This window comes from Pundamilia nyererei, unplaced genomic scaffold, assembly GCF_000239375.1.
Source record: "Pundamilia nyererei isolate P.nyererei 1_Seehausen unplaced genomic scaffold, PunNye1.0 scaffold00049, whole genome shotgun sequence".
NCBI classification, from domain to species: domain Eukaryota; kingdom Metazoa; phylum Chordata; class Actinopteri; order Cichliformes; family Cichlidae; genus Pundamilia; species Pundamilia nyererei.
In genome coordinates, this window is record NW_005187450.1 from 2,455,049 (window position 1) to 2,479,986 (window position 24,938).

A 24,938-nucleotide genomic window follows, 5' to 3' on the forward strand; every position below is an offset into this window, starting at 1 on the left:
CCCTCCATACCGGCTTAACCTTACTATCGTCATCAAACAGCTGTCATGGTTTACTTCTTCCTTGGCATTTATTCCACCATACTCTTAGCCTTTTCCTGGGTTTTAAATGTCGGTGAGGGCCTGTCAAAGGTACTATGCAGGGAAGATAAAACATTTTCACGAGGCTACTGGGCAGCAACGGCTTGAACTTGGCAGATAAGTGTGAGCTTTGAATTTATACATTATTCAAAAAACTGACATCTGTGTTCCCAGTGCCAAAGGCTGCACCTCGGGCGAGTTTGAAAAATTATACGTTTGCAAGGTGGCAAAGAGTTATGCGCAGTTAAAAACAGCCCTCATGTTTTACCAATCACCTTAGGTGGGGGACAGGGAGCCAGGCTGTTATTTGTAGCCTTATAAAACCCATTTTAAAAAGTGAGATGACTAATCTTGCCGTAATGACAGCACCACCCCTGGAACTTCAGCTCCCAGACACATCTGTGCTCAATTACTGCAAATAATTCAACCAGCAAACAGCATCTTAATAGGTGGGTGGTGGAGTGATGGCAGAAGGAACGGGTAGAGGCCAGGGAGGAGCAGAGATTGAAGAGTGAAGTGGAAAAGATGTAGTTTGCAGAAATGGGAATTTTATTGTATGTGTGAGCAGAGGAGAATCTCAAATATTTCAACTTTTTTTTGCTAAGAGAACTTTATTATTCGTCTTGAAGTAGCAATTGTCATTCTTGGAGTGTTGGGTGTCTAAAACTCTTCATGCATGCACGAGTGTGATGGACTGAGAGGACAGCAGAAGTTGACTGTACACGTCTAAGTGACAAAGTCAGTTTAGCAAACACTTTTATGTGAGTTAACCTGGAGCAATGCATTCAATATGCATTCACTGCATGCCACTGGTGGGAACCAAAAACTATATTAGAAACCACTGAACCTCACATGAAATCAAATGCACTCGGGTTATAAAAATGCTAATATATATGTGTGTGCATCAGTCTCTCAGTTTCCCTACAGTGTAAGGAGTGAGGAGTAAAAGTTGATTATGTGTGTACTGGGAAGGATTTTGTGGACTTGTTGGTGTTGTGTGCGGCATTAATCCTTCTGGTTCCTACACACATTGCAACCTGTAATGCCTGTCGGTCTGTTTATGTTAATAAATTTGCACTTCAGTCACATCTTGATTGACTGAGGTGACTTTCAGCTTTAATTCAAACCATTTTCAAACATAGTCCCACATTTCAGAGACTTTCACACTGACATGATTTTAATTTTTAAGATTGTTTTTATTACTTGGATGAAAATCCTTAGTAGACAATGACTTGCAGACAGTGAAATTTAGAACCCATGAACGTCACCGACCGCTGCAGCTGACTTCAGCCTTGTAGTCAAAGCTGAAATGCTTGCTCTGTTGGGTGGAGATCGGGTCATCTTGGCCTTTGAAAAATATCCAGCTTAGTTGCATTGAGAAATGTTTGCAGTTTGCTTTGGGTTGTTATCCACTTGCAGTGCAAAGTGCTGTCAGTGTGACCAGTGTTGCAGATTTAGCTTAACCTGAGCAGAGAGTATAGCCCATTTCACAACTTCTCCAGCTACTTCTATCAGCAGTCACATCATCAATAAACACTCATGACCTGGGTCCACTGGAAGCCATACCTACCATAGCATTGTCTCTATCATGCTTGACAGATAATGGGGAATGCTTTGGATTATGATTTCTTTCTTTACGTTGCCATACTTTTCTTTTTCTCCCATTGCCTTAGTAAGTTTCTCTTGCTTCATCTATCCAAAGAATTCTTTTGATTGTAGATTTTGATAACAATATGCCTACCTCTTTTGTTTTGGTTTTATTAGCCAAAGGAATAATTTTTTGTCCCACTTTACTCGTCATCTGTGGTCTTTTAGGTCTATTGGTCCATGAATTTATAGATCCAGAATATAGATTTGGCTGCTGTCCCTCTGATAGCTTAATGATAGCCTCACTCAGTTGCACTGACACCTTATGACCTCATATTGAAAGCTGCAGTGAACAGTTACCAAATGCAAGTTTGGCACTTGGAACGAACCTCAGATATTTTATCTGCACAATTTACCAAGGAATAACGGGGGAACAGGGCTCATCTGTCAGTTAATTGTCCAATTAATTTTGAGCTTCTAAAACTGGAAGACTAAAAATGACTGTAATTCCTAAACAGTTAAAGCAGTACTTCTGTGAAACCCTTTGATTCATAGCTAAAAATCTGCACTTGAATCGCAGCTTTATTGATTTAAAGTCTACCTTGGTGGTGTGCGGACTCAAGATTACCAAAACTTTGTTGTATCCAAATACTTATAGTGCAAACTGCATATCATACAAATGAATTGTTCTTTGTATTCATTGATCCTTTTACATGTTATTCATCAAGTTAAAACCGGTGGTTGCTTGTTCTTCTCCTAGATCCCTCTCCCCACCAGAGGCAGAAGCCCCCGGCTACCGAACTCTGTTACAAGACTGAAATCAGCAGTCTCATGGACTTCAATTCTCCAGATGCCTCTCTGGACAAAGGTAAGACTCTAATCAGGTGAAATATGTTTCATTTCCTGCGCTTGCTTTGCTGTTAAAGCTTTGGTGGATGTGAAAGTTCATATAGATTCGCCCAAATACACATATGCAAATATAGTGTATGTACACACACATGCAGCTGGAAATGCATTAAATCCATAAACATGTCAGGTTCAGGGTCTTTAAGATGTGCACGCGAGGATTTGTAATGCAGTAAGCGCATCACTTACTCCCCCGTCTCAGCAGTGTCGGCTTGCATTTGTCAGAAATGAGAGTGTGTATTACTTAAACTACTAAGAACTGATTCCACCATGTTGTTTCAAGTGTACTATATTATTTAAGCTCTATGTGTTATATTAATAAAAAGAGATGCTATTTTAATCACTTAAACGAGGTCAGAAGTTCATAGTAATTATAATATTATGCACTTAGAAGCAATTTAGAAAATGATTGTTTTACTTTTTATTAAACGGTTACCCAACTTCAGCTCATGCTTCACCGTCACCACAGTCTGCCCTGTGTGTTTAGTCACTTGTGTCACCGAGAGCCATCTGGAAAAGCAGCCTATTAACTTTAAAGACTGTATTTATTCCCATGACGCTTATCTGACTGGGTGGTCAGACGGGTCTCACATTAGCGCCAGCCGCTCTCCAGACAAACACTTTTAGTAGTTTGTCTGGAGTCCGTCTCCATGTTCCAGCACTTTCATCACTAAAGCTTGGAGTCTTTTATAGAAGATCAAAGATGTTAAGTACGGCGTCAGTCCAGAAGTGTGTCCTGACTAGTGTGTCTTGTAAAGTTGCCAGTTCCAGTATGGATCTTTATTGTCATCCAGGCAGCCGCCCAGGGCCTTTATTCATTAGAGTATCGTGCTTAGGGCTTTATTTGAATGCCAGGTCTCTTGTCTCTTCCTAATAGTGTGTGCCAGCGTGGCGATGGTACTGAGTGCACTCACAAATGGTCACACAACAATGATTTTTTGCAGTTTCTTGTGCCTGATTACAACTGTAAGGTACTTTTACTTTTGTATTTCTGTCATTCTTCACTGCATTCACCGCTTAATAAATAAAGCTTAATAAATAAAGCTTAATAAATTATTAACACTTCAATACTGTAAACATAAAATACATAATAACATATAAACTCTGCTTTTGAGACTCAAGCGAGCAGATATACTGACAGATTCGGTCATATTTTTAAACCTTTTATATGTGCGTCACTCCTACAGAGCATAAAGCAGCTGGTCCTTTAGTTCTATAGACATTTCCTGGGTGCTGTAAATGTGCAGACTCAGGAAAAAGCACGTAGGCACACCAAACCCCTGCAGTGGCCAAGGCCACGTATATCACCACAAGTTTCATCAGAATGAGAACGGGGATCTAAGAGGCTGTGCTATGAGAGAGAGAGAGAGAGACAGGGAAGGAGAGGGAGAGACCAATGTAAGCAGTGAGTGCTGGATCGTAATGAAGACAGGTGCTGCTTCGGCACATTAAGTGGCACTGATGTCACCAGCCGGGCGAGGCTTGGTATGTGCGCCACATTAGATAGGAAGGTCAATGCGAAGGAGTCAAACAGGGCTTCCAGGGAAAACTGGCTTAAGAGGGAAGGACAGACAGGGAAGGGGGAAGTGGAGGATAAAAGAGTTGAAGAGCACTGCAAGGAGAAGGAGAAAGACTAGCTGAGGGATTACATAAGGAAACGTTATTGCAGGCATATTCTGATTAACACGAGAAAATCAACCGGTGAAGCGGGCGGAGACAGAAAAGAACAAACGATTAATAAAGCACGGGAGAATGTGAAGCTGTGCGTGTGGGGGGGTGACTGTGCAGAGCGGTCTCTGCTGAGCACTTCCATTTTTCTCATGTGCTGACACTTTCCAAAACACCTGCCCCCATCGAAGCCCTCTTACAGCCAGTGGGAGAGTGGCAGATAAATTGCCTTCAGCAACAATATCCAGGCCTCTCCATTGTAATTTACACACATCAGAAATAGCTACTCAGAAATGCTTAGACACAATTGTCCAAGAGTAGCTAGGCTTGCCATTTTAATGTGACTCATTTGCATAAGTGCAGTAACTGGACAGAGCAATATTATTATGTTACATGCTGTATGCCATGATCACAAGGTCGTGGCCAGTTTTTACATAATCCGGCTAGTATGACCAAAGAAAGGAAGGGAAATGGTAATTTAGACTTATTACTCTGGACATAATGATTATATCCCTGTAATGGAGTTTTGAGCCGTCGATCCACAGAAATGTGATCTTATGAATCCTAAGAAAATTGTGCCGCAGTTTGCACAGACAACGATCTTATCTGTGTGCTTGTGTGTCCTCTGGCCTTCCTGTTAAAAGCTACAGAGAGGTTAAAGCTGACGGAGGGAGCAGAGCAGCAGTGAGACTGTCTTCGGTCTTTGTCGCTTTCTAACGGCTTCATTAAAGGAGGCTTCTGAAAAGTAGAACTCAAAGGTCATGAAGTCTAAAAGCTGGATTTCAAAGGGTCTAGATCATACTTGTCTGCTGTGAAGGGCTTTATTTAAGCAGTCTTCAAAGGAAATACTGTTACAGGAAGAAAAAAAAACCCCAAATATGCATATCAGTACATGTGGGTGTATGCCTACATGTGTGCGCCAATGTGTGTGCATGGCTGGCTTGCTTTAACAAACAGTTTAAGAAGAAAATTCAGTAAAACACAAGCTTATATTAGACCATTTACCAATAAAAATCCTGTTTTGTTCTTCTTTCTACATCCCACGGAATCCAGTCAGAGGCAGGCTGTATTTGTCTAACCTGTTGTCATATTTAAATGACTGAACTGTTATCACAAAACAACATTAATTTAGTTGTAAAGCTGTGATGTTTAGTTGTTGCTAGTTCAGTTCAGTTCAGACTGAACCCTAGTACCAGAAATCCAGGTTAGCCAAATAAAGCTAATCTCATTGAGTATAGTTTCTTGGTCTGAATAATGAAGTTCTTATCAATGACCAGCAGGGGGCGACTCCTCTGATTGCATCCATAGAGAATAGGAATGAGGGGCATAGCTTCAATGTTGATGTATAAGCTGCCACCATGTAAGAAGTTATCTTAAATAGATTCAAATTGTCAGGTGAGGCCAGCAAGTTTGGTTAGCAGTTGCAGTCATAAACTGAATGGGCGCAACACACAACACATATGTTGGTTACTTAGTGCCAAGCAACGGACTGAGTTACTAAACAACTAAACAAATCTGAAGCACAGACTTCTGGGTGGTCTTTACCACTCAACAAGCCATAATATCATAGATAATCCATTAAGAGGTTAAAAAAGGGATCCAACAGGAACGTTTGTGTTGGTGTTAAGTTTCCCCTCCGCCACCCTTCCCTCTAGTCACATCTGCTTTCAGAATCTCAGATGAAAATCTGTGACCAAAGACTTTATAGCAGGGCTTTTGTTGGTTACAGTACAGCCATCTGTTTTACTGAGTAATGTAATAGCTAAGACCTTTCTCAAAACATTTTTAAGATGGGTTTAAAGAGTTCTTAAGAAAAGTGTTCAAGGAGTGTAAATTAAAACCCATTGCGTTAGCTGTGGCACTACAAAGATTTAGATTTCTGCTCTTGCCAAATAATCAGACCGTTTATTAGTTTAATGCAAAGCATAAGAGCCACAGACAGCTTTTTAATGAGTTTCCAGTTCACACTTCAAAACTTTATTTTGCTACGACACTAACGAATATTGTGTTTTGATTGATAAGGAAATATGAATTCATTTTAAAATGTGTCAAAAACATAACATGTAGATTGATGAATGGATTGATTCTTGTGTAGCACCTTTCTGCTGTACTTGAGCAGAAAGCAGAAAGAGCTTTATACAAACTGCCTGAGTCACCGACACACGTGCTTTTTTCCCTACACCTTAGTGCTTTCTCGCTAACATCCACACATTCATACTCAATGTATCAGAGAGCAGGTTTTGGTTCAGTATCTTGCCCAAGGATACTTAGGTGTGCAGACTGAAGACTAGAGATTGAACCACCAACCTTCTGATTAGTAGATGACCTGGCTAGATGACTCCTGAGCTACAAACAAACCCAAATAGAAAGAAACTTAGTTTGCAGGTTGTCTGTCATCACCTTGAGAAACACTCAGGTGTGCTGTGCCATCTACTCAAACCTGTAATGACCGAATTAAATGCATGTTTTAAAATTTTCATTCCAGAATTTAAACGCTCTGTGCTCTTAATCAGATTATATATTGTCTGACTCCTTCTGAGATGTTTCTCTGTTTGTTTTGCAGTCTTAAAATCCACACCTACACCTCATTAGGATTTGGATTTACACCTTAGCCTAGCACTGTGCCAAGGTGATACTAAATGTGTGTTTGTGTTTTGTTTAATTTCTAAATTGTACCTTGGATCATGAAATGAAATGAACAGCCAGCTGGCCACCTTCAGTTTGTCCTTCAAAACGTAGAAGAAAACAACATAATGAAGAAATAACCCTCTTCTGTTAATCAGCTTCCATATTAATTTCTCAACAATTAGAAACCATATTCTTTTAAGCTCCTGAAATCAAAGCTGATAGTCATCACTTCATCCTATATCTGCAACACGAGCTTGGTTTGGTCCCTCTACTTAAAATAACAACAGTTGTGTTGTTCAAGATAATGTGGGCCAAACTCTAGGTTTAGACACAATAGGTCAATAAAAGTACTAAGTAGCCGTTAGAACTTCATGCAAAGTTTCAAGTTACAATTTTCCATTTGAATCTCTGTCCCCATTTTGTGTGCTTTGCCTGTGGTAAAAAAAGAGTAAAAAGGTGAGGTGTGTGGAGAAAATTATAGGAAAGAAGCAATATTGTCTTGAGGTCACACATTATAAACACTTATGTTTCTTTGTTACAACCCCTGGGTTACAAATGTATCCAAACATTTGGGCATTTATGGGGAAATTGCATAGTTTGTAGATTTTTTAAAGTGAAACCCCTGCACCAAATTGATTTAAAGGGAACATTTAGTCACGTCTGCTCAATCACTGTAATGCACTATGAGGCAGGTCAAGAACTGTTGTTAAGAATCATTGATGGCGACTGCTGAGTTGATAGTCCCTCATACTTACGGTAACAACCATGCACTCCTCCTCCTGACCCTACTGATTTGTACACATACCAGATGGGCTAAAATGTTTCGGCAGTTGAGTCCCCAGTTCCACTTCTTGTGGCCGGACAAATAGAAAAATGCAAGAAATAGTGCCAAAAAAGCCAGTGATACACAAAAGCATATGTGCAGCAGAAGACACACATTGATTAGCTTGATTTTGTTGTGGATAGTGCTGCAGTGCTGAAATTTTAAGCAGCAGAGAACAGCGCTGCAGCAGTTTTCTGCTGTACGTGAGATCATTTACCCTCTGCAGTGTTTTACAGTGGCTCAGACTGCCGTGACAACTTTATTTCTGAGACATCTCCCTCTATTACTTTTTGTATCACATTCTACTTAGAACCGTCTTCTCTTTACTTGGTCTTCTTCACAGTTCACTACTACTTTTAACTCCATTAGTTCACACTTTGTGACTTATGGACTGATTTAATCTTGATTTATTTGAAGGTTGTTGAGAAAGACCACGGAGAGAAGGAAAAGGGAAAGTGAGAATTTATGAGGACATGGAGTCCATTAACACACGCACTGTGTGTTGTAACAAAGGCCAATTTGGTGGACTTTGTCCGCACCATGTTGCTGACATTAGAGATCTATACTTATATACTGTGTACGCACACATACTATATGTACACACATACATGATTTGAAGTTTTTTGCTTGCTTTTCTTTGAGTTATTGTGCCAACCTAATTCACTGCACATAGACAAAGAGACTGGTTGCTCTAATTATTTTTAATTTAAAGGACTGTGCTTCGAGGTCATCACCTCCAGGCATCCAGGACATGCAGAAAAGCTTCTTTCGCATTCATAATTTCACATGAAATACAGGGAAATCACTTTATCATCAGGCAGTGGAGCAATGTGTATCACAGATAGCTAATTTTCCCCATGTTCCTCAGTCCCTGAAGAGTGATTTGATGCTGTCTTAATGTAGTGTAAATAGCCAGTGAATGCCAAGTACATTCTTTTAATTAGGAAACCCAACAGAGCTGTTGATTAGCACTTTGTCTTCATGAGTGTCTGAGTTTGAGCTACAGTTGGATCTCTTACTAGTAACCTTATAGTCTTCTAGCATGTCCCAACAAATCTTAAGCAAGAACAGTATAATAAAAATGATGTATCCAACTTGCTTGCCTTTGTTTTATATGGTAAAACCCAATCTAATTGCCAGTTCATTTCACATTTCAAGAACAGCAGAGCAATAATTTCTTTGGTACTGCACTGAGGTCCCCCCCACCCCTTCCACACGCACATGTATTTCTTTAAAATTATTGTAGAAATTTTTACAGCCAACATCTGTACACGATAAATGACTTTTCTCCAGAGCTGGAAGCTGAGTCATGTCTCATCCGTAGATTCATTACACACTGTGCAGAGGTACATGACTTCCTTTATAGCTACTTTAACTCCATCTTTCCTCTTCACTGGCATTAAAAGGTATTGGTTACCATCCTGTGGAATGGGATTACGGCTGTACAGGAAAAATAAGTTACAACAAAAAATCAGTGGCTCGATTCCAATTGTGTGGGACAATATAACTCAGGAGACTTCTTCCCACGCATTGCTGAACATCCTTGTGTGTTATCATGAAGTGAAATCACATTAGCACATGTTCACAGTACAAAGTCTTGTATTTGATGTGGCCTCACAAAAAAATAGTGCCTCTATGTGCCCATGTTGTCAGTATTTATGCTTATTTAATTCAGTTGAGTTCATTTTACTTTGTGCTTTATATGTGGATAACATAGGCTTCTGCCATAGATGTTAATTGACCTTGAAATATTTCCAATAGAAGTCGGGGGGTGGCAAGGTGGTGCGGTATTTAGGAGCCCTGCTCCACACCAGGAAAGTCTGGGGTTCAGATTCAGTCAGTGGGTCCTTTCTGTGTGGAGTTTGGATAGTTTCCCCATAATTGTGAGGCTTCTCTCTGGGTTCTCCTGTCTTTCAGTCCAAAAGCATGTATAGCTTAGGTTAAATGGTGATTCTAAATCAGCCGTAGGTTTCAATGTGAGTGCGAATGGTTGTCTGTCCCTCTGCGTTAGCCCTGCTGTAGGCTGGAGATCTGTCCAGAGTGTACTCAGAGTGACAGCTGGGATAGGCTCCAGCCCTGAATTGAATAAACAGAAGAAAATAGACTGGTGCAATAGACATCTCAGACACTTTTGTGATATTTGCTCTTTGTAGTAAAATGTACACATGGGCTTTTACAAACACGTCTGTAAAGTAAGTCTTGTGATTTGCTATTGTTGAGTCCAGAACATACTTTATGGATGTCGTATAATAAAGAGCAATTCAGTACTTATTGTTCTATATTTGATCACATTTCACGCTGCATTGTTTTGCCATGTTTGATTTCTAATTTGAGCATAAAGTAGATTTTTAAATTATGGTTTAAGAAGGTTTTTGACAACACACCACCAGGAGGCCAGTAAGGTTTTTAAGATGCATATAAATAAATAATTCATGAGATTAACAGTGAGAAGAGAAATTTTAAATCCTTAAAATTTGACTTTGAATCACCTGATATAATATGAATTTTGTGCAAAGAGTGGCATACAGAAACTGCTGATTTATTCCTAATTACTATGTGGAATGAAGGGGAAATAACTTCAACATCCTCGTTGTTATTCTCTGATTAGTCTCTGTTCTACTGTTTTGTCTTTTTTATGACTAATTCCCTATGTGTGCTTTAATTGTAGGAATTACTTTTATAGTCATCGTCATCATTCTGCTCATTTGAAAAGGTTTTATCTTTTCCTTGCGGAAAGATGAATAAATCTTAATTAATGCATGGGCTTATCAACTTTCTTTAAAATCTCAGCTCCTTCTGTCTAACTACTAGGCCATCAGCATTTCTTCACTCACTGTCCTGCCTCAAATATCGTGTCACTGCAAGGGTGGTTGGACAAAAAGAAAAGATTACAAATGGCACGCATCTGTGTCTGCTTTAAGTCACAGTGACTTTGTACACATTCCTTGTCAATCAGAATATTAACAAGAGGCATATAAAATGAATGCAGAAGGCTTTAAAAGACTGCCTTAACAATTCAGTGTAAACACATCCAGTTTATTACATTTTAAAGTGGATTTATGTTTTAATCCAGAAATGACGACAATATCCTGTGAACATCCCACAAATTTGGTCATAAATCCAAACATTATTGTGTTGCCTAAGCTTCTACTTTACTCTGCAGAGCGCACTTAGTTTGCACTGTTCAAGTTGCTCAACAACCACAAGAAAGAAAACTCACGTGATATTTTTCTTGTGCAAAAGTTTCCCACAGCAGCAGTGGTTTTAATGGTGCTAAAGATCTTTTTTTATGATGCTATAAGTGTTATTTTAAAAGCATTAGCTTACTCAAGCCTCGGGCGAGTCAACAGGCCTGGTTTTGTCCAGCTTGCTGGTATTGGATTGCACACAAATTAACACCCACCTGCCTGTAAGACTACACCTTGGCTTGGCTCTTTCCCTCATTGGTGCATCTCTGTGTTAGAATAATGTGGGAAAATCGTAGTCATGGCCCCTTTGAGCTCCTCCTTCATACCTAGTTAACTATTTGAGCCAAGTGGGAGGGGCCTAATGCACTGTATCATTGAATTCATGGGAGTAGCCTTGAACAGGTACACTTACAGGGGAAAGACAGAGGAATAACTCCTGGATTTATTTCCTGGTGTCAACTGAGCCTGACTTTAGGGGATGAAAATTAAAGAATGACAGGGTTTGAGTTTGGGAAGCTGAAGAAACAGTAATTTTAGGATTTGGTCTGTCCTGAAAGTCTCAGGACGCACGTCAGATCCTGGAGTCCTCTGGTGAACTCCCCTCGGGGGAGGGGATGAAATCAGACAGGGAGCAAGGAAAGTCTGGTGAGTGAATGGAACAAGTGCAGCAGCCAGAGTTAGACTGGAGTATGAAGTGCGTTTCAGTCATTCAAAGGTCTTACACTGAAAAGACAGTGTTTCTTTGTGTTTGTCCTGCTTGACGAAATTTGCCAGATCGCCGGAGATTTGTGGTGCTGTTTAACATGAAAGCACATCGTGCTGACATGTCGCCTGGTGCCATACGTAGTCAGTCACCTGTTTTAGTGTTAAGCCGTTGGGAGACTTTAACCTGAGATGACCTCAGAGTAGCTGCTATTGTTTGAGTTTGGGAACAGACATCCTTGTTTTACTTCTCCTAGCTGACTTGCATGGAATAAACTTGAAGAGATTTTATTCAACCTGAAATCAAAAGTCTAAAAATATGACAGTGATTCACACTATTATATTAGTGTGGATGTCTCAGAACAGGGTGTGACTGAGGCTTTGCTACTTGCGGATAACTAGATAACAGTCTTGGAAGTTTGGGGAGCTTCACATAACCTTCTTTTCCATGTAAACAAGGCAGTGTGTTGTGTTTCTAATGTAAACGCTGCGGTCTCAGATTCTTAGTTGCCACTTTACTCTGAATACACGTCTTTCATTAACACAGGAAATTGTCGCCGCATCAGCGAGGACGGTTTCTGACTATTTTAACTGAAGAGTATTGAATTACCTTACATGTGAAAAATGCTGCAACTGTGGGAAGAACTATAGATGTTTCCCCCCTCTTGTTTTGCTTCCAAATACCTGCATTGCATCTCCATACTGGTAGCTGAGCGGCTTTTCAACCTTGGACTAAAGATATTCCAAGCACAGAGGTAAAAGTTCACATAACAGAACAGATTAGCAAAGCTTGTTTTCGTTCTTGTATATTTTTCAAGCGTGTCATGTAAATCTTCTTAACCTCAAGGTGCGGTTGTGACACAAGAGGTGCATTTACGCTAAAAGAAACACCTGGAGGATATGGAAGGCCGTCTTTGCCCAACCCTTACTATCCCAGGTGTGGTTATGTATTTGCAATTGTGCACAGTTACTCAGCTTTCCGTCTCAAATTTCTCCAGCGTCCCCTGTGATTACCACGTAGGTAATTTGCGGCCGGTTTTTGTAAACTGGAATTGGACAGCATTAGTCATGCAGCCGTTACTACTTGTAACCATAGCAGCAGATTTTGTGTGGTCGTAGCTGTTGATAATTTTTATAGCAGCACAATCTTCTGGTTTTGATCTTCTCGCCACATCAAACCTGTGTTCTTTACCTCTGCCAGCACTCGACCATCCACACCCCCAATCATTGCAGATTACACCGCTCATTTTTGTCTCACAGTTGTCAGCCAGAGAGAAAACAGTGCTTCAGAGGAGTGACATGATTGGTCTTAACCCCGTAGATGGGGACTCTCTGTAAAGCTAGCTGTAAAACAGGACAGGCTGTTGCTGTCTGACTAACCTGACACTCAGTAAGGATCAGGTGAGCTCTGTTTGTGTGCTGATGCCTGTATGTGCCTCCAAAGGCTTGCACACGTCCATTTATGCGTTTATGTCAATCAGTGCATTATGCCTGGGAGCCTGCATGTATTTTCAGTCAGCTCATTTTGACAGCGTAATTGTAGCTGATTTCTGTCCTAGTTATTTCAGCGCCTGTGCTGCAGGTGAGTGCAGCAAGCGGCTCTCGCATGTACCAGCCAGTTTCTTCCCGTTGTGGCAGACAGATGACAATTTGGAACAAGATACAGATAATCAGCTGCCTGTTGGAATCAAGTCAGGGATAATGGTAAAGAAAGTATAATAATCATGCGCCTTGGTAAGTCTGATTTGCCACTATCTTAGCGCGAGAGGTAATTTTGTTTTTCAATGAGGCGGTCTGATTGGGGCTTTTATTATCTTGCATTTATTTCTCTGTTTGAACACCTTGGTGCCTAATCACATTTACTCCACAGCATTAAATAAAAACTGAGATTAATTTGGCCGCTTGTTTTGTCACTGTCACAAATCAAATTGGTCCCTCTGTTGGGTGCTGTTTTCAGACACTGTCCATTCCTCCACAGCTCATCAAATATACATGGCTGGATGACAGAACTTGCTCTCAGTAAGTCACTGAAAAGGTGCCACACATTTGCAGTGACAGTCTTTTCAATCTCGTGGCTTTGTTTGCAGAAGCTGTCAGCTGAGTCGCTAGTCAGTTTGAAAACTGAATAAATGTAACTCCATAACCATTAGCTACATATTTCCCTCCCAGTATCTAATCAACTGGGATTGTTTTGGTGGCTCCATATCCTAATTTGGCTACCAAATCATCATTGTCATCTTGGCGTGACATTTATAGATGGCTGTTTTTATTTTTGTCACTTTGTTTGTTTAATTGGTGTGTGTGTGTGTGTGTGTCTGTGTGTGTGTGTTCTGTTGAAATTATAGATTGCTGGTTTTCATCACAATGGCAACCTGATGCAGGTACTCTGACTTTGTGTGTGTATGCGTGTGTGTGCTTGTAGACTCAACAGTTTGATGAAATATCCATGGTGACACAGTGTCTGGCCTCTCACATGGCCCAGACTATTAATAAGAATAGTGTGAGCCTTTGGGACCAAAGGTCATTTTTAACAATATGCGCACAAACACACATGCATGCGCTTCACACCTGCTTTGTCGTAATAACAGCCAGACACCTCTTAGCTACCTGTCTCAGTTCATTTGTCCACCTAATCATTAGGAGGAATCATTTTCTTCTGAATGCTTACCTAAAAAACCCCAACAATATATCTCCAAAAAATGTATTCCTCCTGTGTCATTAGAATCTGATATGTTATTATCTAACTAGCTATCCCACTCATGCACAAAATTAATTCTTAATTTGTTTGCTGTGTGTTTAGCAGCAACACCCAGGAGAAAATAAAGTTCAATAGCACAGTGTTGATTCACAATGTGCAATAATATAATTGAACCAAAAGGAAGATAGTTGTAATAGATGTTAGAACACAAGTTAATTGTTGATAGAGACTTTTTCATATCATGACATTATGAATGGCATGTTTTTACATCTTATACTACCAGCACAGCTCATCAAGCATAAACATGACAGTTATTATTGCCTGGCCCGGTGCAACTAATTAACATGCTCATCGTGTCTGGTGTAAGCTGTCCAAGAATAAAACCACAAACAGTAGTGTATATCTAGCACAGCCACCTTAGCAAAGCACCAATTCATTATACGCCACCTTAGATAGCAGTGTACACCTAATTAGTTATCCCCATGAATAAGCAAATAGTGCACATTTCTGCAATTACAGTAACTTAGACTTGGCTCTGGTTGGACTCAGCAGCATTTATTTACTACCCGATTGCCTACTAATACAAAATGCTGGAGGACGATAAATAGTCTAATAAGGAATTTGTGGCAGGAGGATAGTTGCTAGCTTGCACTTTGTCATTTCTGCACGTTTGTGAAAGGATATACATTTTTGCACATTTGCAATCTTGGACTCCTCCAGTCGCTCCATCAGTTCAGGCTCTTACCAAGTAATCTAATCGTCTGTCCCTGTTGACCTAAGCCATCTTTTTTTCCACGTTTCATGGAAATTCTGCTCTTAATTTGAAAAATTAAAAAAGAAAAATCAAAGAGCTCTCACATATATCTGTCCATCTGCGGTTTCTGAAGGATGATAATCTCACTGTTTGGGTTTTTAACCCCTTAGCAGTCCAATTAGTCCCCTAAACCATCCAATGTACCGTGGGCGGTACGTCCGACTGCTAACAGGTTAACTTAGATGACTGCAGCCTTTGAAACAAACCCATGGATTACTATCACTTTAGTATGAATACAGACTGTGAAAATAAGAGGGCTGCTTATGTAACCGTGTTAAAGGGCACCAAAATAAAGACTGTTTTAAATCTCCCCTGCCAAAGCCCCTCAAAGAAAACTGAGAGAATATGCATCTTTTTTCTTTTAGACACAGTTACAGTGTAGTAGCTTCATATGCCAAAGTGACTGTATTTGCATTTTGCGGCTTTCTTAAAACTGTGGCCGGTATCATCCACAGTGACGATTTTAAACCGGCAGACGCAGATTGTGGTGGAATGCGGCTGAGATTACTGCCTATCCTTCTCTCTGATCATTTTTTTTTCTAACCCCTCACTCTCACACAAGTTCGGCCCCCATTACTCCAAGGACTTGAAGCATGAAATGGGCTTGCCAGCATGTGGATGTCAGATTCTTGGATGTTGAAGCAGAGACTACTTGATCGACACTAGTGGAATGAAAGGCAGGAAGCCACGCAGTGAACGACATTGTCATTTAAATGCATTTGAGTTGAATTAACAGTGACAACCTGGAATTCCTGGAATTCGAACGGGTCGTAGTTTGTTTAGTGAAAGCAATCGATTGTGCACAGTGAACCCTCATAGGGGGTGAAACATTCTCATTTAACACTCACTCATTAAAAAAATCTGATATTTTCATACTTTGCGAGGCTAAAGATCGCGGGGAGTGGAGGCTTAAGCTTCCATGCTGGTGTGGTTGTCAATAAATAGCAACCCCTATTCCCTTATGTCTTATCCTGAATACCAATCTTTCTTCATCACTGTCTCAGTTAATATATAATATTAGAGTTTGAATTCTATGATGGAGTGCCCCAAGGCAAGGTGTGATTTTTTAAATTTTTTTTCCCTTTCATTTTCATCAGCCGTGACCCTGTCATCTCCTCAGGCAACGCAGGGAGATTGTTCAGCTCATGAGAATTGACTAGCTAATCCAGAGCAAAGCACTGCCAGACAGAGCAGACACTGCAGGCCGCCTTCATTCGTCAGACTTAGGCATTACAACCGTCATGAGCCACTGATGAATTTGCTATCAATGGTCCATAAAACTGAGTGTGTGTGTCTGTGTGTACATGTGAGACAGAGACCCACAGAGTCTTTTATTAATGACTCTAGCATCTCATTTGAGATGAAAGGCATATAAATGCGGGCAGTCTGCCCTGAGTGATGTGTGTGGGACCAGATGGGAAATGTGCACGTGTTTTCACTTGCTTGAGAAGCTGCGTGTGAAAGTGACGTATGTCACCTTTGCTGCCCTTCTGGCAGATGTTTAACACCTCATTTGTACCTGGCGATCATACTGTATTTAACACTGAAATATTAAATAAATCATGGGTGACAGCTGAAACCACATTAAAGGGAAGATTTAGTCCCCTTTCTAAAGTTTATGTGTATCAGCTGATACAATTTTCCTATATATTATGTACAGAGTTTCCACGATCAACAGCTGGGTTCTTTTCTTTTTGTACGTCATAAAAAATCATTTAGCATATTCATGATCATGTAATTTCCCTGACTTTATTAATGCAAATGTTTCCTCTGTGTGGATCCATAAACTGCGGACTGATTTAGGTTAGGCTTAGTTGGTGTTTACTACAGCTGGGTCCATAAGTATTCGCAAAATGACAGATATTTAAGTTTACCTCTGTACACCACCACAGCTGATTTTATATCAGACAATCAAGATGTGATTGAAGTTCAGACTTTGAGCTTTAATTCAAGGGGTTCAACAGACGTATTGTTAAACCCCTTGAAACAGGAATTACAGACATTTTTATACACAGGCCCAATTTTCAGAGGCTCAAAAGTAATTGGGTAATTCCAAGCACTTTCATGGCCAAGTGAAGCCTTTTCCCTCATTATTCCTTGACAGTTGGTACAGATAAAACAAAAATCTGAAAATCATTTCAGATGTTTCAAATGAACAATCTGGTATGTTCTTAAAAAATGGAATGCACTGGCCAGCTCAGCAACACCAAAGAAAAAGAAAGCACAGAAAACAACTAAGGTGGGTCATCACCTGGACAAGAACCCTTCACTCATCTAACCAAGTCAGTGACTCTTGAGAAGTAGGTGTCTCATTATCAGTCTACAATCACAAGACACCTTCGTGAAACTAACTACACAGGGTTTTCAAAAAGGTCCAAACCACTTGATACACTCAAGATTAGGAACTCCAGATTAAACTTTGCCAGAAAAAAACATCTGAAAGAGCCCGCACAGTTCTCGAGGGAAAAACAAATTGTTTGGACAGATGAAACTAAAATGAACTTGTACCACTATGACAGGATAAGAAAAGTATGGAGAAGAAAAGGAACAGCTCATGGTCTGAAGCCGACTGGCTTGTCTGAATTTTGTGGCGGTATATAGAGGAAGTATTACAAAAATAGGTGCCTTCAAATAGAAATGGATATTTGCGATGAACGAAAAGCAGAATCTCAAAAAATATATAGCATAATATAAAACAAACTGGCATACATATATATATGAACTATAAGGCTCTACTTTTCCCAGAGGACTCAGATTGTCATAGGAATGAAAGGTAAGATAATGGCTGCTTTTAAAGAGCAAACATGAATTATTATCCCACCATGCATTCGCTAATGTGTAGGGATAAGCACATATGAGTTTTTCCCGGTAAGTCTTTTTGCTGAGCTTAGATGAAACAAATGGCAATAAAGCATCCTTAGCACCACTGATTGCACAGGTGTTTCAGTATCTCTCATTTCTGATTTGCTGGCTGCAGAGCGCAGCCATTGATATGAGACTTAAGTGCTTTTTCCTGGAATAAAATCATTATAAGGAAATGAAACTCTGCTTGAGAAGGTGCATTAGCCTTAAGGGTATTGTGCATGTAGTTTCCTATGGAGTAACACTGCTGATCCTTATAGATTTTATAGGAGCCTAAGTGTTGCCCTGTCACAAAGACTTTAAAGGGAACACGAACATCAAGTCTGTGGGGCTTAATTTGTCAAAATGGTTCAAAAATATATTATTTATATAGAAAACATTAGGTAGTTGTTAACTTATTAAACATCTGAGTGGTTTTATTTCTTGCTATGATTAAGCACTTAGAAATATGTGTGACATTTGGCAAAAGTGTTGGCAGGACTGAAAAGTGTGTTCAGAGCTCCACTGCTGCCCACAGAGCATCCACTTTGGCTTGTAATGGTGCTCACAATGCACATAGTTGTGTGCATCAGTTAGATACAAAAGAATGAGTTTTATAACCTGCAGAAAAAAGCCCCCTTAATTGCATTATCGTAAATGTATTTGTTTTTAAATCTATTCAAAAGAAGGTTTAAGCTTTTAACCCAGCAAAGCATCTCTGAATGGATTTTAGAGAGCGTTTGTTTGAATGCAATTATTCAAGCATAGGCTATAGCTTAGCTGCCAAGCGCGAACAAATAAGAGGATGTGGGCTGTTGCCTTCCGTCACATTCTTGACCCCAGCTGCTCTTTCATTCCTTTTCTTATTTAACACATTCCTTATTTGGGTTGTTCCCTTAGTCCTGTGATAAAGTATGCTATGCTTCCAAACTACACATATACCTTTTCATCTAGGCTTACTGGCACTTTACAGCATTTTCCTGTCATACAGTATGGCATGTTCAAAGGGTTTAAAAGGATACGATTATGTTGCACTATGACTGGACTTGGGAAATGAGACATATTGGAGAAATCAAAGTGGCATAATAATAATGTGCTCAGTTACATAGTTAATATCAAATAAACATTCGATCTAGAATTTCCATTCTAAGTGTTCCTGGTCCAATATTTATACATGGTTCTCTGCACACAATAAGTTGGAGCCATTATGTTCTATGTGTGCTGGAGTAAAGCTGCCTGTCACAGTAACGACACCATCTTCTGTGCTGTACCGGGGGTCTGTATGTCCTCAGTCTGCAAGCTGGCTGAATGAGAATTCTATGGGAACAATTGGCCCATTAATTGATTTTGTCTCCAGTATCAGGCAAAAAAAACCGAACCCCACCTTGTCTTTTTCTCCCATTCACTCTAAAGAGGGAAAACCAATCTAAAAATTACCCCCCTCTAGACACTTACTGTCATTCCCTATCAATTTTCAACCTCCATTGCTGTTTCAGCCAGGTCCAATCTCAGCTGCCTCGTGGCCACAGGACTCTCTGACAGATTGCTGGACCCTTTTTTCAACTTTATTTTGTGAGGCTTGCAGTTTTGGCGCAAGTGAGAGAAATGGGAACTGCAGCATGGAAGAAGAACACAGGAAAGGAGAGTAAGCCGATGATACAAAGAAAGGAGACAGAGAAAGATGGAGATGGCCTTGTATTGACATATAATCATCAACAGTAATCCCCTGGGAAACACGGTGTGTTCCTGTGGAAGGAGATCTACTTAGCGCAGTGGCTAAATAGTTCTTGTAGGCCCAGAAAAATAATAGAGTTCAAGACTAATTCAATTTTCAGAGGGTCTCTGTTCTACTCCAATTTTCATTTTCTTTTTTTCACCATTCATGAAGAAAGGATGATGGATTTTGTATCCCCAGAGAAGTTTTGGTGTTTTATGATTGTTTTCCACCATACCAAACCTGTCACACCTAGGCTGCCGCATTATTTAGGAAGACGGCTTGAGACATTTTGCTTAAATCACATAAATAGGAAATGACACTGATCAAATTCATAATTCAGTGGGACCAGCTGAACGCCAGCTGATGCATTGCTGCTTTTATGCAAATGCACACACTTTAGCAGTCATTTCCATCAGCGGCTGGGGATGGAGATTTTATTTACTGTTTCAATGAATCACAATAACTAGAGGCGAGTACGTTCAGGGAGTCTGAACACAACGACTGCAGAGATGGAGGGAGGTCAATAAATGCACATATTCCTTCACCATTCGAGTGAGAGACAAAGATCAGTCGTCATTAGCCCCGGTCTAATCCCTATGGCTCTTCACAGTTGCATAAAGCTTAAGTCAGAGATACACTTTAAACTGTTACTATTTAAAGAATTTCTGTTTACAATTTTGACTATTTCTAGGTAGAGACGGAAAACATGAAGAAAAAAAATCCCAAGTTAATGCTTTTACTAGGAAAATTGTGAATGTGCCAGTGAAAAAGGATTTTGGTCTTAAAATCCAGCTTTGTACATTTGTCTTCTTTAAAGAATTCAGTAAATGCTGCGTTGCAAAAACCATTAAACTAAACGGTTCTCGGCACTTTATAGTTTCCTGCAATGTATCCTTCTGAGACTTGAGCGCATGTTTAGCTGCATGTTTTTAAGTCTCCAGCTATTTAGGATTAGTTGGACCTGATAAGTGTGAAAACTAAGCACCATTGTTTAACAGAAACTAATTTTTAAAATAAAGTCACCAGTGTTTAAGAAGGCAACAAATTGCTTTATTGACCAGAATGAATGTATGAAGTGCAGATAAGTCTAAATGTTGTATCCCTATATAAGGGTGAAGTGTCTCAGGAGGTTAAAGCTTTTCTTTTTTGTGAGTTTAAGCTGACTAACAACTGGCAGATAAACCTGTGCAAAAGCAGATTGCATCAGTGTGTTAATCCAGTGAGTTCTATAAATGTATAATTCAGTTTTATTGCACCTAGGGATATGTTTGTATAGATCATATCAGAAAAGTAAGGAGATGCCCCGTGGGGTGAGAAACACGAGCATTTAGACAAACACAAGCTATAAACAGCTCAGCTGTAGGCTCAATACAATTGCAAGTCCAGAGACTGAAACATATTCAAAATATCAGGGAGGGTAAACAACCCCAGTACAGGGCAAGAAGAACATTTAAGAGCTGTCATAACTGATATTTACTTACATGTTCCTCTTGGTTATTCTGCTGTAAAACGTAATGTTCAAAATTGTATTTTTAATTTTGATTTAGCATGATTTAGAATGATGTAAAATGTGGTAACTCTCCCAGGGATGCTACTTTAGTTCTATTATCAGAGGATTTATTTACTATGAAGTTAAAGTTCAGCTGAACAGACTCATATGATTACATGAAAACCTAATAATTTACAGTATTACTTACTCTGTTATTAGACTGATGAAGCCCATAGTTTTCAGATCTTTTTATTTTCATTGTCTTAGTGTAAACAGCAGTGAGTTTGAGTGCTTCATTTGAGTGTCTGTTGAACTATAAAAGGCTATGCAGAGATTTTCTGGTCTGTTTCAAAGGCCATAAACAGCTTTTCTTTTCAGACCACTTGTCCATAGTCTTGCTCTCCACAGCTTTACTGCTGGTTTGACCAATGACCTATTTCAGTTGTTCCGTCTGTCACTTGAGTCTCAAATGGATTATGTTTGCAAACCATGATTGGGTGCAAACTAGACATTCCATGTTCCTAGCTTTTGACTGCCAAATGCCAAGAGGCCTCAAAGCTTGCAGGGTTTGTGCCCCACTTAAGAACTCAAACCAGAGATAAATGGTTCCTGTTCATGACCCTTAGCGTTTGTAGACCACTCTGAATAAAAAATGTAAGTTTGATCTGTGGGTGAACAGCTTGGCAGCTTTAAAGGAGAAAAGGAAAAAAACACACCTTCAGCCACTGAAGGAAACCGTTTTCAGCAAAAAGCTCTAAAACACCAGACGCTAAACATAGTGGAGTACAGCTATAGAAGCAGATGTGTCCTCCAGGATATTCTGGTTGGAACAAAGGAAGAAAAAAAGAGGGAAAACAGAGGAGTAAATGTTGCAGTACAGTTATCAGCTTGCCAGAAACGCAAATCAGTCAGTCCAGCTGAATGATAATGTTGAGTAAATAACTGTTGGTCAGGTTTGCAAATTCCTCTCAAGGAGTAGATAAATGTTCATATCTTGTTACAACCTGCAAGTGGTCACTGGTGTTTGCCTGTGTGTGTGCATGCGTGCTTTTGTGTGTTTGTGTGTGTGTTTAGCTCTAAATTGAAATGGCAGTGAAGTAACAACCATGCTAACATGTAGTTTGGAAGAAGCAACCTTTATAATGCTGGTTAAACAGCACTTACGTAGTAACGGTGGCTGTTTGGTGAAGTGAGTAGTTATGTATTACGTTTACTGTTTCAAAATTAGTTTCTTTCTCTATGTGTCTGAACTGAGGGTGCCATATAATTTATGATCTGACAAGCCGCAAATTCCCCTTGTTCAGTGTTGGTGCAATCAAAACTGGTTTGCGTAATCTCGTTATCACCACTTGTCTTCTATGCCCTATTTGACTCAGCATTTAGATTACAGTTACAGTTTTACAGTTTTATTCATAAAGAAGTAATCAGTCACCCAGATGTAGGGTCACAAAGTCAAGCGACAGAAAACAGATGGAAATAATGTAAAAGGAAAAATAAAATGTGTCATACATCTGGTATGTTAGGCTTAGATGTTAACTGTAATTGGGGGAAAAAGAAAATAAAGAGAAAAAAAATTTGATTGCATTTTACATTTTTTGCATCTGCAAATATGAGAGGGTCTTTAAGGGTCAAAGAGATGTAGATTATGTTATTAGAGGGGGTATGTGGGCTCTGCACTGCCACTCTAGTATTCTCCAATTTGTTGTAGTATAATAGTAGTATAATAACAACAACTACGACCCCTAGCTGTATGTGTGCAAATTAGCAAGAGAGTAAAATCCCAGTTAGAGGTAACCGACGGCCACCACTGATATATATACATCATCTCATCCCATCTAGTTCTGAGGTTATGATTGGAATGGATATAAGGAGTGTGTAATTCTGCCTGTTAATGAACAATGTGATCACCAGGCGGCCGTGCAGATGATCCTTCATTGAAAATGTGTAAATTGCACCTCTAGTCTTGTCTGCATGTGTGTGGTACTTTAATAAGAAATAAATAACATAAGACTTGATCAACCTGCGTTGCTGCAGAACAGCTTAAGTTGTTAATGCATTTCTTGTTCCCTGAAAACTGCCTCTTTGAATAATTATGAAATGTACATTTTTTTTAAAGATTTGTGTAACCTTACCTTTTTTTTAACCTCTGGCAATCCCCCACTTACCTTTGTACCATTTCAAGCTATTCATTGGACTCGAACTGAAATTCAATAAGAACTGGAAGAATTGGGGTGTTCTAAAAATTTCCTCTGGTAATATACATAAAAAACCCACACAGCAAACTCTGATTACAGTTCTTCATCAGCCTTCCCTTTCCACTCCTGTTGCACATCAACTGTCAGCAGGGCAGCGTTCTGATTAGATACTCAACAGCCAATTTAGTCGATCTCAGGAGGCTGTCCTTCGTCACAGTGATGGGAACAGTCACGCCAATCCAAACTCAAATAAACAACTCTGTGTTGCCAAACTGTTTTTGTGCTTACACTCCTACATACTGACAGAATCATTGTTTTTAGTTTGTATGTCTTTGTTCCTGCTTGAGAAGAGAAGTAATTAAGGCCAGAAGGTTTTTGTTGACAGTTGTGTGGCAGTGGAGCTTTGTGCGCGATATCTTCATGTGACTGTGAATGCTGCTAAGTGGGATGATGTAATTGACATGATTTGAAAACCCCAGACCCGTAATCATGTTGTTTCTGATTCAGGGTCACTATACTCCACAATGCTGTGGACTTGCTGAGGGTCACATTTTTTTAATAAGCTGTATAAGAAAAATAGCTATTTCTTTTCTATTAAACAATCTATAAATCATATTAAATGCTTTTTAAAGCACTTCATTTGCCCACTGAAATCACTTCAAGAAATTAAGTATGCAGTATTTTCAAATGTATTTGTACAATATAAAAAAAGTTACTAAAGTTTTATTAAAAAGTATTTATTAAAATACCCCAATAATTTAAATGTACACATACATAAACACTGTAAATTGTGGGCATCACATTTTCCCTGAGATAGAAGTTGGCGCCTCTTCCAGGCAGGACCTAGAGCTGTATGGGGTCCTGAAGTGGTGAGCAGAAAAGATACGACTTATCAGGAAGCTCCCACTCTGTCATTGTAATGCGGCGCTACCCTGATCCCTTTTGCTAACCTAGAGGCTATGTGGACACTGAAAAATAGGTGATAGTCTTCGCCCCACCACATCCTGCCCCCCACACTCAAACCCTGTCATATCTGGAGTGCTCCACTCCACACTGAGCTTGCCTCCAGAGTGCAGGGTTAGACAATAACATATCTGTTACGCTCTTTATGTTAAGCGCCCTTTTGGTGGTAACCATTGTTGTATTTTTTTAATGTCATGATGATTTATTAACTCACCAAATTCAAATTAGCAGTAGAATGTAGACTCAAAGTCTTTCTCATTTATACCTGTGTAAACCACTCAACACTACCTACTTCTTGCTAAGCATAGTATATGCAACAAATTATATTTTAACTAACATAAAAAAATGTAGCTGTAAACTCAAAGTACTGCAGGATTGCACGTGCTTATACGGTAGTTTGTTTTTTATAATGGACACACAGAAAATAATTCCAGTCATGGATTTCAGTAAGGCAAGCAAAAGGTATTCATATGTATAGGTGAATATTTTACATAATACATTAAAAACACATTGCTTAAAAATAGAAATTAAAACCTAACGGTGTAAATTTAGAGCATGACAACTCTAAGCGTAAGATAGGGAATTGTGAATGCTCGAATACAGTGCACACGTCTATACATGTTTTTAACCTCATAAAGTCA

The 24,938-nt window shown here is 39.6% G+C and overlaps 1 protein-coding gene across 6 annotated transcripts in view; it reads left to right on the forward strand.

The window, feature by feature from the left end:
* Nucleotides 1–24,938, forward strand: part of kazna (kazrin, periplakin interacting protein a) — a 181,347-nt gene that overhangs the window by 123,590 nt on the left and 32,819 nt on the right. For 5 of the 6 annotated variants that reach the window (XM_005732983.2, XM_013910815.1, XM_005732985.2 and 2 more), the window contains exon 4: nucleotides 2,426–2,533. In XM_005732983.2, the coding sequence (XP_005733040.2) occupies nucleotides 2,426–2,533 (108 nt within the window). Of the gene's footprint in view, nucleotides 1–2,425; nucleotides 2,534–13,925; nucleotides 13,962–24,938 lie in introns of those variants that run through there. The other variant, XM_013910817.1, reaches the window with a different exon arrangement.